This window comes from Tamandua tetradactyla, chromosome 3 (genome assembly GCF_023851605.1).
Source record: "Tamandua tetradactyla isolate mTamTet1 chromosome 3, mTamTet1.pri, whole genome shotgun sequence".
NCBI classification, from domain to species: domain Eukaryota; kingdom Metazoa; phylum Chordata; class Mammalia; order Pilosa; family Myrmecophagidae; genus Tamandua; species Tamandua tetradactyla.
In genome coordinates, this window is record NC_135329.1 from 183,441,331 (window position 1) to 183,455,266 (window position 13,936).

Here is a 13,936-nt window from a genome sequence, read left to right on the forward strand (position 1 = left end):
GATAATAAATAAATAAAAGGGGGAGATAAAGGGTAAAAATTGAGTAGATTAAAATACTAGTGGTCAATGAGAGTGAGGGGTAAGGGGTATAGGACGTATAAGTTCTTTTTTTTTTCTTTTTATTTGTTTTTCTGGAGTGATATAAATGTTCTAAAAATGATCATGGGTAACTGTGCTGGTTTGAAAGGATGTATATACCTTAGAAAAGCCATGTTTTAATTCTAATCCCATTTTGTAAAAGGCAGCCGTATCTTCTAATTCCTATTCAATGCTGTATGTTTGAAACTGTAATTAGATCATCTCTCATCTCCCTGGAGATGTGATTTAATCAAGAATGGTTGTTAAGCTGGATTAGGTGACAACATGTCTCCACCCATTTGGGTGGGTCTTGATTAGTTTCTGAAATCCTATAAAAGAGGAACATTTTGGAGAATGAGAGATTCAGAGAGAGCAGAGCAGAATGACATAGCCATGAGAAGAAGTCCACCAACCAGCAACCTTTGGAGATAAAGAAAGAAAATGCCTCATGAAATTTCATGAAACAAGAAGCCAGGAGAAGATAGCAAATGACGTCGTGTTTGCCATGTGCCCTTCTAGATGAGAGAGGAACTGTGACTGTGTTCGCCATGTGCCTTCTCACTTGGCAGAGAAACCCTGAACTTCATCAGCCTTCTTGAACCAAGGTATCTTTCCCTAGATGGATGCCTTAGATTGGACATTTCTATAGACTTATTTTTATTGGGATATTTTCTCAGCCTCAGAACTGTAAACTAGCAACTTATTAAATACCCCTTTTTAAAAGCCATTCTGTTTCTGGTATATTGCATTTTGGTAGCTAGCAAACTATAACAGTAACGAATACACAAAGAGTAACAAATTACAAAATGTGGTGATTTTGTGAGCCAATGATTATATAATATGGTTGGACTATATAGGTGTGGATACTTCTCAATAAAAAAATAAATAAGTAAAAGAAAAAGATCCAGTTCAAGTTCCACTTCCTTTAGCAAGCCCTTCCTGACAAGGCCAGCCCACTGTGTCTTCTCCTTCCTCTTTCTCTGTCCACTTACAGTCTCTGTCACTTGCCCAACGAAAAAAATCCCAACAATATAGAGTAAAACAAAAGTTCTCTCACAAATATTTTTATTGATCACCTACTTATCTCATTACTAGGTATATTTTTCCTTGGGTCTTTGTCCATATCTGATCTTCTGATCTAAATGAGAAACTGTATGAGGCAGGGATCATGTCTTCATACTTCTTTGAATACTTCTGAACACAATACAAAGCACTATGTGTTATCCAATAACTATCTACTGATGTGAATAAGCAGAATCATATAATGTTCAAAGGAAAGTTCTACATTAAGTAGGAGAATATTCTGATCCTAACATTACAACATGAGAAGGGAAGAAAGGATTAACCATAGTTGTCTTTTTACTCAGTAACTTTTGAAAAGATAAGACTGTAACCTTTGGCCAAGATAAAGTGCACACAACCAAATATGCCCAGCTGTGATAGCATTTCCAGCTCCTGGAAATCATTTTGAGAAGACTGAAAATTTGAAAAGCCATGGATTGTTACAGTGAATGGAATTCTGTCACTACTCGTCCTTCCTTAGGTGGGAAGAGAAAAGGCAAATGTGAGTGGCTCATTTCAGAAGCCCTTTCAGAAGATGTGAAACTGGATTAATTATGAGATGGGACATTCATAGACTGTTGTTATAGCACCAGAAGGCACTTCTGTAGAATTCCTTGATATCAGTGAACTGTGAACTAATAGGAAATGAAGTGATTTACATTAGGTAAATCCACAGTTTAGTTCGTTTCTCATAATTTAGAAAACATTTAATGGGCACACAAACATGTTTTCTGAACATATTTCACAGCACCAATTACCATCTGACTTATTAGTATGTATGTTTATTTACTTATTTGTTTGATGTCTCTGCCTTTTCAAATGTGTAAAGGCACATTATGGAGAAGAAAAAAAAGTAAAAGGAAGAGGGAACTTTTAAAGCGAGCAAGCAAAACCAGACAGGGGAATTGAAAGTAAGAGTCTCATGACAAAGATATTAAGAGGGACAAAGGAAAATCATTAATTGCTTAATAGTAGTCAGATATTAAAACATACCAGTATTTCCTTGAGCATCTTCTACCTTATTTGATGAAGGTGACAGAAAAGGTGGCCTAGTGAAGTGAGGGCCCTGAAGAGATGGCTGCTGCTGCTGCAAAGGTGTGGTGTTGAGGACTACTCTCCAATCCACTTGGGTAATATCTGACCTTGATCGAGCATGCCCTGGTTTGAAAGTAGAGGTCTCATCTAATAAGTCATTCACTGAACGAGGTCTGTCCCTCCGACGCTGACAGATGTTGAAAAAATTAAAGGTTGATGCTTCCTTTTGTTCCATCCAGGAAAGATTATCTGGGGTTGTCCCTTTCTGAACCAAAAACTGCTCTTTGGCTGGGAAGACATTTTGAGCTTTGGTTTCTAAGAGCCTGCTCTTACAGTGGTCCCAAATCATGCCCCCTCTGCCCAGGGAAGCAACATTCCTGATAGCACCATTGTCTGTTATGTTACTGAGTACCTCATGCCCTACCAGTTCAGGGACTTCCTGAATCCCATAAACCTCTGTTTGCTGCACAGCTTTTTCTAGCTTATTATCAAAAGAACTAAAGAAATCCTCGGTAACTTCCAAGGCAGGGCTGATATCGTCCACTTCAAGAGCTTCCATGTCACAGATTCCGAGAGGCAGAAGCTTCTTAAGCTGGTTCAGGAATGGGCTTCATGAATAGTCACCCAACAAAAAGATGTGCTTTAGCAACAGAGTCTGGAAACAATTTGAAGAAAGCTTCATTCAGCTACCTGGAGCAGGCCAAGCGTAAGGACGGTTGATGTTTTCCTAGTCATTAAAAACATTTGCTAATTGCAAAGGACATTATCAGAGAAATAGGGAGAAAAATGTTCCTTTGAGATTATTATTCAGTGAGATCTCTGGGAAGACAACAGGAGAAGCTTATCAAAGCAATGCCATGGTAATCCTTGATTTTCCTGGAAGAAAATAAACATGACAACATTAGCACACAGTCAATTATATTATATAGTACACGAGTCTGCCAAATTACTTCCCCATCTTATGGCAGTCATGTACAAAGGTGAAAACATCTGCACAGGAGTTCCATTGTTGGCAGTACATTTCACTACTCACTTAGAACTTACATGGACCAGGATAGAGAATTTGATAAGGAGGGTTATGGAAATAGTTTTTACTCAAACAGAGAAGCTTTGAAGAAATCTCTATGATACGCTGAACTAAAAACAGTAGTCTAAAGATACTAAGAATTCTGAGAATGGACCTATATCATAATCAGTTTGAAAGTCATAAATGCATGAATCCTTTCACGAACCTTGAAAGCACTGATGATTTGTTATACTTAAAGGTGCTCAGGGGAGGTAGATAGGGAGTTTCTTCCCTCTTCTTAAGCTTAAATGTAATTGTGCCTGTGTTTTTCTAGATTTACAATATGATAACACCTAATGAAGGCAATGGACTTCAAAATTCCTCCACTCTTCTTGGAAGATGCCTTTAGGCTTCAAATTCCTGCAGGCTTCTAAGATTGGCCTACATGTATAAGTTGAGCCTGGGGACTGTTGCAGGGTCTGAAGTGGAGTTATGGCCTGAGTGCGATGCCTAGTTCTCTCCAGACCTCAAGTCCTACACCTGACAGCTCTATCTGGTCAGAAAGCAATCCATAAGTACTAACCCATTCTCTCCAGGAAATCCTGGATCGCTAAAGCCAGCCCAGATTAGAGCAGAATTTGACTTGCACTGTCCAATATTGTAAACATTAGCTATATGTAGCTAAATTTAAATTTATTAAAATCAAATAGAATTAACCCTATCTCACACCCTATCTAAAAATTAACTCAAAATGGATCAAAGACCTAAACATAAGAACCAGTTTCTTCAAAACTAGAAGAAATTGTAGGGGAACATCTTCAAGCTCTAGTGATAGGCAGTAGTTTTAGACTATACACCCAAAGCAAAAGCACAAAAGAAAACACAGATAAATGGGAACTCTTCAAAATCAAATACCTCAGTGTCTCAAAGGACTTTGTCAAAAGGATAAAAAGGCTGCCTCCTCAATGGTAGAAAATACGTGGAAATCACGTGCTGGTTTGAAAGGATTTATGAACCCTAGAAAAGCCATGTTTTAATTTTAATCAATCTTGTGGGAGCAACTGTTTATTTTAATCCCTATTCAATAATGTAGGTTAGAAATTTGATTAGGTTATCTCCATGGAGATGTGACTCACCCAATTCTGGGTATGAACTTTTGAATAGAGGGGAGATGTGACTCCACCCATTCCAGGTGGGTCTTGATTAGTTTACTGGAATCCTTTAAAACAGGAAGCATTTTGGAGAAAGCTTGAGTACAGCAGAACCATGAAGCAAAGAGCCCATGCTACCAGAGGGGCCATGCCATGAGAGACCTTTGGAGATGAAGAAGGAATATGCCCCTAGGGGAGCTTCATGAAGCAAGAGGCCTGGAGAGGAAATTAGTAGACATTGCCACATTTGTCATGTGCCTTTCCAGTTGAGAGAGAAACCCTGAATTTCATCAGCCTTTCTTGAGTGAAGGTAACCTCTTGTTGGTGCCTTAATGTGGACATTTTTATAGACTTGCTTTAACTGGGACATTTTCATGGCCTTAGAGCTGTAATTTAGCAACCTAATAAATTTCCCTTTATAAAAGCCATACCATTTCTGGTACATTGCATTCTGGCAGCTAGCAAACTAGAATACCATATATCTGATAAGGGTTTGATATCTGGAATATATAAAGAAATCCTACAATTCAACAATAAAAAGACAAAAAGCCTAATTAAAAAATGGGCAAAAGACATTAATAGATACATGTCTAGTTTGCTAGCTGCCAGAATGCAATATACCAGAAATGGAATGGCTTTTAAAAAGGGAAATTTAATAAGTTGCTAGTTTACAGCTCTAAGGCCGAGACAATCTCCCAATCAAGCAAGTCAATAAAAATGTCCAATCACAGGCATCCAGGGAAAGCTACCTTGGTTCAAGCAGGCTGATGAATTTCAGGGATTCTCTCTCAAGTAAGAAGGCACACAGCAGACACAGAGTTTCTCTCTCATCTTGAAAGGCATATGGTGAACACCATCAGGGTTCCTCTCTCATCTGGAAAGGCACATGGCAAATACGGCATCATCTGCTAGCCTCTCCTGGCTTCCTGTTTCATGAAGCTCCCTGGGAGGCATTCTCCCTCTTCATCCCCAAAGGTCGCTGGCTGGAGATCTTATTCTCCGAATCTCTTATTCTCCAAAATGTTTCCTCTTTTATAGGACTTCAGAAACTAATCAAGACCCACCAAATGGGTGGAGACATGTCATCATCTAATCCAGCTTAACAACCACTTTAGATCACATCACATCTCCAGAGAGATGATCTAATTACAGTTTCTAAATACTATGCTGAATAGGGATTAGAAGAAACAGCTCTTTACAAAATAGGATTAGGATTAAAACATGGCTTTTCTAGGGTCCATACATCATTTCAAACAAGCACAATATATTTTTCCAAAGAGGAAATACAGATGGCTAAAAAATATATGATCTGATGCACAATTTCACTAGCTATTAGGGAAATGCAAATCAAAACCACAATGAGATATCATCTCATATCTACTAGAATGACTGCTAATAAACAAACAAAATTATAAGTTCTGGAGGCTGTGGAGAAATTGGAACACTTATTCACTGCTGAAGTGAATGTAAAATGGTACAAGTACTGTGGACGATGGTCTGGTGGTTCCTCAGGAGGTTAAGTATAGCATTGCCTTATGACCCAGCTATCCCACTACTCAGGATATACCTAGGAGATCTGAAAGCTGGGATACAAATAGACATTTGCACACTGATGTTCATAGTAGCATTATTCACAATTGCCAAAAGATGGAAACAACCAAAGGTCCACCAATAGATGAATGGATAAATAAAATGTGGTTTATATACAATGGAATATTATTCAGCAGCTAAGAAAGAATGAAGTCCTGAAGCATACAACAATATGGATGAACCCTGAGAACATTATTTTAAGTGAAATAAATCAGACACTAAAGGACAAATATTGTATGATCTCACCAATATGAACTAATTATAATATGTTTATTAGTTAGGGTTCTCTAGAAAAACAGAATCAACAGGCAATATTCGTAAATATAAAATTTATAAAAGTGTCTCACGTAACTGTGGGAACGTAAAGTCCAAAATCTGTAGGGTAGGCTGTGAAGCTGACGATTCCAATGGAGGGTGTGGACAAATTCCACAGGAGAGGCTCACTGGACAAAGCAGGAAGAGAACCTGTCTCTTCTGAATCTTCCTTAAAAGGCTTCCAGTGATTACATTAAGCAGCATTCATTAAAGAAGACACTCCCCTTGGCTGATTACAAATGGAGTCAGCTGTGGATGTAGCCAACGGGATCATGACTTAATTCTATAAAATGTCCTCATACCAAAAGACAGGCCAGCACTTGCCCAACCAGACAAACAGGTACCACCACTTGACCAAGTTGACACATGAACCTGACCATGACAGTCCACCTCTTGTCAACTTGGCAGCTATACTCATCATCTTAAACCATACCTAATTCCTAAATAGAAAACAATAAGACACACTTTTTTTTCTCACCTAACAATACTCAACTGTCCTGCATATAACTGGAAACACATTAAATCTCTCCAGAATAGGGTGTAAGTCCTTGGGTAATATTCATTCTTAAACTTGATATCTTACAACTTAAATAGTATAACTATTAATTATTAATAGTATAATTATGAACAAAACAGCATTACAGTCCTCATTTCTGTAACTAATCATGTGGTCATACTTCATATTTATCACCACCTTCTTCCACTACCCATTTCATGTTCCCTTTACCCTCAGCAACCACTAAAGCTGGCCGTGGTTCTTTACCTGGTGGGGTAACCCAAACCTTCATTCCTGAAGCTTCAGAGCTATTGGTAGTCCTGTCGAACTTGGGTTGTTGCAGTTTTCCATTGATTTTAATCACATGGCATGGCAGTACTAAAAGACGCCCTAGAGGATCCCCTATATTCCAGGAAAACTCTTCTTTACTTCCACTGTGTAGTTGTGGTCCTATTTCCCCCTGATAGTCAGGGTCAATCATCCAGCCAATAATGTAATCCCTTTCTTGCTTTGTTGATCCAGGGGCATGTGTAGCCCAAAGTGACCAGGTGGCAATCTTAGATTCCAGTTCAATGGAATCATTGTTGTTTTATCCTGGTGGAAGCACTTCCCTTTGTAACTAAAACCTGTAGAGCAGCAGAGCTCAGGTTCGCAGGGACAGGGAGCAAAAATTTTCCTAGTGGATCACTAGGGGTAATGGTGAACGGTGTCACTCTCATTTCCACACCTTGGTTCCTGGACCCATGGATCCTGACTATGGAAGAACAGCACCATACAGTGGACGCTGATTCAGAGCATACACAGCTTCCTAGAGAGCATTACCCCAGCCCTTTAAGTTACTGCCACCTAGTTAGTTGGCACCATAATTGAGTTATCAAAAGGCCATTCCACCATTCTATCAATCCAGCTGCTTCTGGATGATGGGGAACATGGTAAGACCAGAGAATTCCATGAGCATGTGCCCATTCCTGCACTTCATTTGCTGTGAAGTGTGTTCCTTGGTCAGAAGCAATGCTGTGTGGAATACCATGACAATGGATAAGGCATTCTGTAAGCCCACGGATGGTAGTTTTGGCAGAAGCACAGAATGCAGGGAAAGCAAACCCATATCCACAGTACGTGTCTATTCCAGTTAGAACAAATTGCTGTTCCTTCTATGAAGGGAGTAGTCCAATGTAATCAACCTGTCACCATGTAGCTGGCTGGTAACCTCAGGGAATGGTGCCATATTAGGGGCTGAGTGAGGGTCTTTGCTGAGAGCAGATTGGCCACTCAGCAGTGGCTGTAGCCAGGTCAGCCTTGGTGAGTAGAAGTCCATGTTTCTGAACCAATGCATAACCTCCATCCCTACCAAAATGACCACTTTATTCATCAGCCCATTGGGCAATGACAGGAGCTGCTGGGGAAAGAGGCTGACTGGTATCCACAGAATGGGTCATCTTACCCACTTGATTATTAAAAGCTTCTTTTGTTGAAGTCACCCTCTGGTGCAAATTCACATGAGATGCAAATACGTTCATATTTTTAGTCCACTCAGAAAATTCTATCCACATACATCTTCCCCAGACCTCTTTGTCACCAATTTTGCAATTATGGTCTTTCCAAGTCCCTGACCATCCAGTCAAACCATTAGCAACAGCCCATGAGTCAGTATACAAACACACCTCTGGTCAGCTCTCCTTACGAGCAAAATGAACAACCAGGTGCACTGTTCAAAGTTCTGCCCACTGGAAGGATCTCCCTTCACCACTGTCCTTCAAGGACACCCCAGAAAGGGGTTGTAGTGCTGCAGCTGTCCACTTTCGAGTGGTACCTGTATATTGTGCTGAACCATCTGTAAACCAGGCCTGAGTTTTCTCTTACTCAGTCAATTCACTGTAAGGAACTCCCCAAAAGGCCATAGCTCTGATATGGGAAAGAGAAGGTAATGTGGCAGAGGTGGAGGAGACCATGGGCATCTGGGCCACTTACTCATGTAACTTACTTGTGCCTTCAGGACCTGCTCTGGACCTATCTCATATATACCATTTCCATTTTATGATGGAGTGCTGCTTGGCATGCCCAACTTTATGGCTTGGTGAGTCAGACAACACCCAGCTTATGATAGGCAACTCAGGTCTCATGGTAACTTGGTGGCCCAAGTTTAAACATTCAGTCTCTATTAAGGCCCAGTAGCAGACCAAAAGGAGAGTAGTTATCTGCAGCAGATGGTAAGGCTTTGCTCCAAATTCCTAAGGGTTTGTGTTGTGATTCTCCCACAGGGGCCTGCCAAAGGCTCCAAACAGCATCTCTATTTGCCACTGACACTTCCAGCACCATTGGATCTGCTGGATCATGTGGCCCAAGTGGCAGAGCAGCTTGTACAGCAGCCTGGACCTGTCACAGATCCTCCTCTTGTTCAGGTCCCCACTCAAAATTAGCAGCTTTTCTGGTCACTTGATAAATGGGCCAGAGTAGCACACTCAAATGAGGAATACGCTGTTGCCGAAATCCAAAGAGACCAACTAGGCATTGTGCCTCTTTCTTGGTCATAGGAGGGGCCAGATGCACCAACTTATCCTTCACCATAGAAGAGATATCTTGACATGCCCCACACCACTGGACACCTAGAAATTTCACTGAGGTGAAGGCCACTGTTTTTTTGTTGGATTTATCTCCCATACTATGACATGCAAATGCCTTATCAGTAAGTCTAGAGCAGTTGCTACTTCTTGGTCACTAGGTCCAATCAACATAATATCATCAATATAATGGACCAGTGTGATGTCTTGTGGGAGGGAGAAATGATCAAGGTCCCTGAGGACAAGATTATGACATAGGGCTGGAGAGTTGATATACCCCTGAGGTAGGACAGTGAAAGTATATTGCTGACCTTGTCAGTTGAAAGCAAACTGTTTCTGGTGGTCCTTACTAACAGTTATTGAGAAAAAAGCATTTGCCAGATCAGTGGCTGCATACCAGGTACCAGGGGATGTATTGATTTGCTCAAGCAATGATACCACATCTGGAACAGCAGCTGCAATTGGAGTTACCACCTGGCTGAACTTGCAATAATCCACTGTCATCCTCCAAGACCCATCTGTTTTCTGAACAGGCCAAATAGGAGAGTTCAGTGGGGATGTGGTAGGACTCACCACCCCTGCATCCTTCAAGTCCTTAAGAGTGGCAGTAATCTCTGCAATCCCTCCAGGAATCCGGTATTGCTTCTGATTTACTATTTCGTTAGGTAGGGGCAGTTTTAGTGGCTTCCACTTGGTTTTCCTACTGTAGTAGTCCTCATTGCACGAGTGAAAGAGCCAATGTGGGGATTCTGCCAGTTGCTCAGTATGTCTGTTCCATGATGTATTCTGGAAATGAGGAAGTAACTATAGAATGGGTCCGGGGCCCCACAGGACCCACTGAGAGACAGACCTGTGAGCTAAAACTCCCTCAATCATCTGACATCCATAAACCCCCATTCTGACTGGTGGACCAGAGTGATGTTTTGGATCCCCTGGAATTAATGTCCCTTCTGAACCAGTGTCTAATAATCCCCCAAATATCTGATCATTTCCTTTTCCCCAATGCACAGTTACCCTGGTAAAAGGCTGTCGGTCTCCTTGGGGAAGGTTTGGAGGAAGATTAACAGTATAGATTTGTGGCAGTGTAACACAATTCTCCCCCAAAGGGACCTGGCTTCCCCTTCATTCAAGGGGCCCTGGGTCTGTAAACTGTCTCAAGTCTGGAAATTGATTAAAGGGCTGTGACTCTGTGTTTTTGTAATTCAAGTTAGATTTCTGTTCATTTGACCTAGAACTCTTCTGTTTATACAGTTCAAACAAGAATTCAGTAGATTGCCCATCTATTGTATTTCTAGGTACCCATGATTTACTAGCAATGCCACAAATCTCTGAGAGTCAGATTATTTTGACTCCTGCTTTGAGTTTGCTGTCTATTATAATAGCCACATCCACCCTGTCTTTGGCGATTAAGTGCTGCCACCTGGCTTCTGCCAACTCAGGATCTGGTCATCCCCATTGCATTTAAGGAATGATTCCAGCTCAGTACAGCAGTTCCCACAGTAATATCTGATGTACAGAGAAGTGCAACTACAGAGCTTTTCAGGAATGATGGTGCTAGTCTCACAAATTTCTCACTGTTCTGGTAAAAGGTGCGTTCTCCAGACATTCCTGGGGTACAAGAGCAGGCTTTGCATGATAAATCCACTCTAATATTCCAATCTCTCTAAGTCTCTGGATCCTCTCGTATACATTATAACAGGGCAGTTCTGGTATTTCAACCTCAGGTAATGTCGGCTACCTTCTAATCCACGTTTCAGCCAACCATCCAAATAAACTCTTAATACCTTTTCTAACCCCTCAAGCTATAGCAATGAATGCAGAATCTCTGCTTAGTGGGCCCTATCAATAAATTCAGTCTGATCCAGCCTTATATTTCTCCCACCATTATCCCACACCCTTAAAATGCATTGCCACACATATTCCCCTGATTTCTGTCTATATAAATTGGAAAACACACACAGTTTTTTTGGAGTATACGTACCTCCTCATGTGTGATACTATGTCCCTCACCTTTAGGGGCCTGTTTTGACTTTAATCTAGTTATAGGTCTGGAAGAAATGAGGGGTAGTGAGGGTGGGTCATGAAAAGAATTAAAAGTCTCTTCCAAGCCATTTGTTTCAGGGCATACACTTGCAGTTTCATCTGGTAAAACAGGATTAATCACTCTAGGGCTAATCCCTTCAGGTGGAGTTTGGGTGGCCAAATCCTCAAGGCAGGCTGGAGGTGGGGCAGCTATGTCCTCAGGGCAGACTACCACAGGGTTATCTAGAAAAGACTCAGCATGACCTATGGATTCAACCTCACCTCTGACATCATTATCCATCCATATGTTGCCATCCCATTTTTCAGGGTCCCACTCCCTTCTAATCAATGCTTTCACTTTAATGGCAGACACCATCCAAGACTGAGATTTCAATTTACGTTGTAAAGTTGCTACTCTAACAATAAGATTCTGAGTCTGATTTTTGGAGTCTCAAGTCTATGGCTACAGGAAATAAGATTTTCCTTCAGGACACTCACAGAAATGTCTGCATCTGTCAATGGTGCTTAAGCTTCTCGTTCGAAGCCTTAAACTCATTTCTTTCACTCATTAATGTATACAGTGTATCTAACAACCAGCCAACATCTCTATACTTCCTATTTCCACAAAACTCTGTAAACCTGCCAAAAACATTATCCCCTAGAGCCTGGCTTCGAACAAGCGAAACATTAGAAGAATTGAATGGTGATATTTTGACTATCTCTTTTGCCAACTCACCCATGGATTGGCAATGTCATTCTGATATTGGGAATCAGAGTCCTTAGTGCCTTTGAGTCCAGTCAGGGTAGAAAACCATTCATAAAGACCCATTTTTAAGATTTCTGTTTCTTAAGAATCACTCCTGGTACCAAGTTGTATTAGTTAGGGTTCTCTAAGAGAAACAGAATCAACAGGCAATATTCATAAATAAAAAATTTACAAAAATGTCTCATGGGAAGTGGGGTCCAAAATCTGTAGGGCAGGCTGTGAAGCTGACGATTCCAATGGAGGGTGTGGACAAACTCCACAGGAGAGGTTTGCCGGCTGAAGCAGGAAGAGAACCTGTCTCTTCTGAATACTACTTAAAAGGCTTCAAGTGATTAGATTAAACATCACTCATTAAAGAAGACATGCCCCTTGGCTGATTACAAATGGAATCACCTGGGGATGTAGCCAACATGATCATGATTTAATTCTATGAAACGTCCTCACAGCAAAACATAGGCCAGCACTTGCCCAACCAGGCAAACAGGTACCACCACTTGGCCAAGTTGACACATGAACATGACCATGACAACTGCAAAGTCATAGACATAAAATATAGAATATAGGATACCAGGATATATAATGAGGCTAAAGAAGGGGAAGCAGTTGCTTAACATGTGCAGAATGTTGAACGGTTGGAAATGGACAGAAGTGACAGTAGTACGTTATTGTGAGAATAATTAACAGTACTGAATGGTGTGTAAATGTGGTGGAAAGAGGAAGTGTAGAGTTATGTATGTCACCTGAGGTAAAATGGGAAGTTAAAACATGTGAATGCATAATACAGTGAATCTTGCAGTGACCAATGTCTATGATTAACTGTACAAATATAAAAAAGTTCTTTCATGAACTAAAACAAATGCATAAAACTATTACAAGGAGTTACAATAGAGGGGTATGTGCCAGTTTGAAGTTATTATGTACCCCAAGAAAAGCTATGTTTTAATCCTGATCCAATCTTGTCGGCACAGCCATTTCTTTTAATCCTGATCCAATACTGTAGGTGGAGACTTTTGATTAGATTATCTCTGCGAAGATATGGCATGCTCAATTGTGGCTGTGACCTTTTGATTAGATGGACATGTGGCTCTACCCATTCCAGGTGAGTCTTGATTATTTTAATGGAATCCTTTAAAAGAGGAAACATTTTGGACAGAGCCAGAGCTGACAGAAACTTCAGAGCCCAGAACAGAGTAGATTCAGATGCTTGGAGAACAACTGCCTCAGAGAACAGAGACATGGATGTTTGGAGATGCTTGGAGCCCAGGAGATGACACTGTGTGCCTGCCCATGAGATGTTAAGCAAGTCAGAAACTGGAAAGAGCCAAAGGAAGCCAAGAGACGAAAGCAGCCCTGGAGAAGTAAAGTGAGAAACCTCCACAGGAACAGAGGATGAAAGCAATGGAGCCCAGGAGCAGGGGACCAGCAGATGTCAGCCATGTGACTTCCCAGATGACAGAGGTGTTTCAGACACAATCAGCCTTTCTTGGATTAAGGTATCTTTCCCTGGATGCCTTAGTTTAGACATTTTCATAGGGTTAGAATGGTAACTTATAACTTATTAAATTCCCTTATAAAAGTGGTTCCATTACTGGTATATTGCATTCTGGCAGCTTAAACTAACATAGGGTATATGGAAAAAAATGTATTGCAAACTATGGACTATAGTTAACAGTACTATTTTAATATTCTTTCATTAATAGTAACAAAGTACCGCACTAATGCAATGGTTCAATAATAGATTAATAAGGAGTATGGAAAAATTTTGGTTCTTTCTAATTTTTATTTCTTCTCTGGAATAATGAAAATGTCCTAAAATTGATCATGGGGATGTATGCATAACTATGTGATCATACT

At 40.7% G+C, this 13,936-nt stretch overlaps 1 protein-coding gene across 6 annotated transcripts in view; it reads right to left on the bottom strand.

The window, feature by feature from the left end:
• The window catches only part of PLEKHM3 (pleckstrin homology domain containing M3), a 308,498-nt gene that overhangs the window by 238,129 nt on the left and 56,433 nt on the right, over window positions 1-13,936 (bottom strand). For all 6 annotated transcript variants that reach the window (XM_077154890.1, XM_077154891.1, XM_077154892.1 and 3 more), the window contains one exon: window positions 2,134-3,051. In XM_077154890.1, coding sequence (XP_077011005.1) covers window positions 2,134-2,734 — 601 coding nt within the window. In that variant the 5' untranslated portion in view covers window positions 2,735-3,051. The remainder of the gene's footprint in view (window positions 1-2,133; window positions 3,052-13,936) is intronic.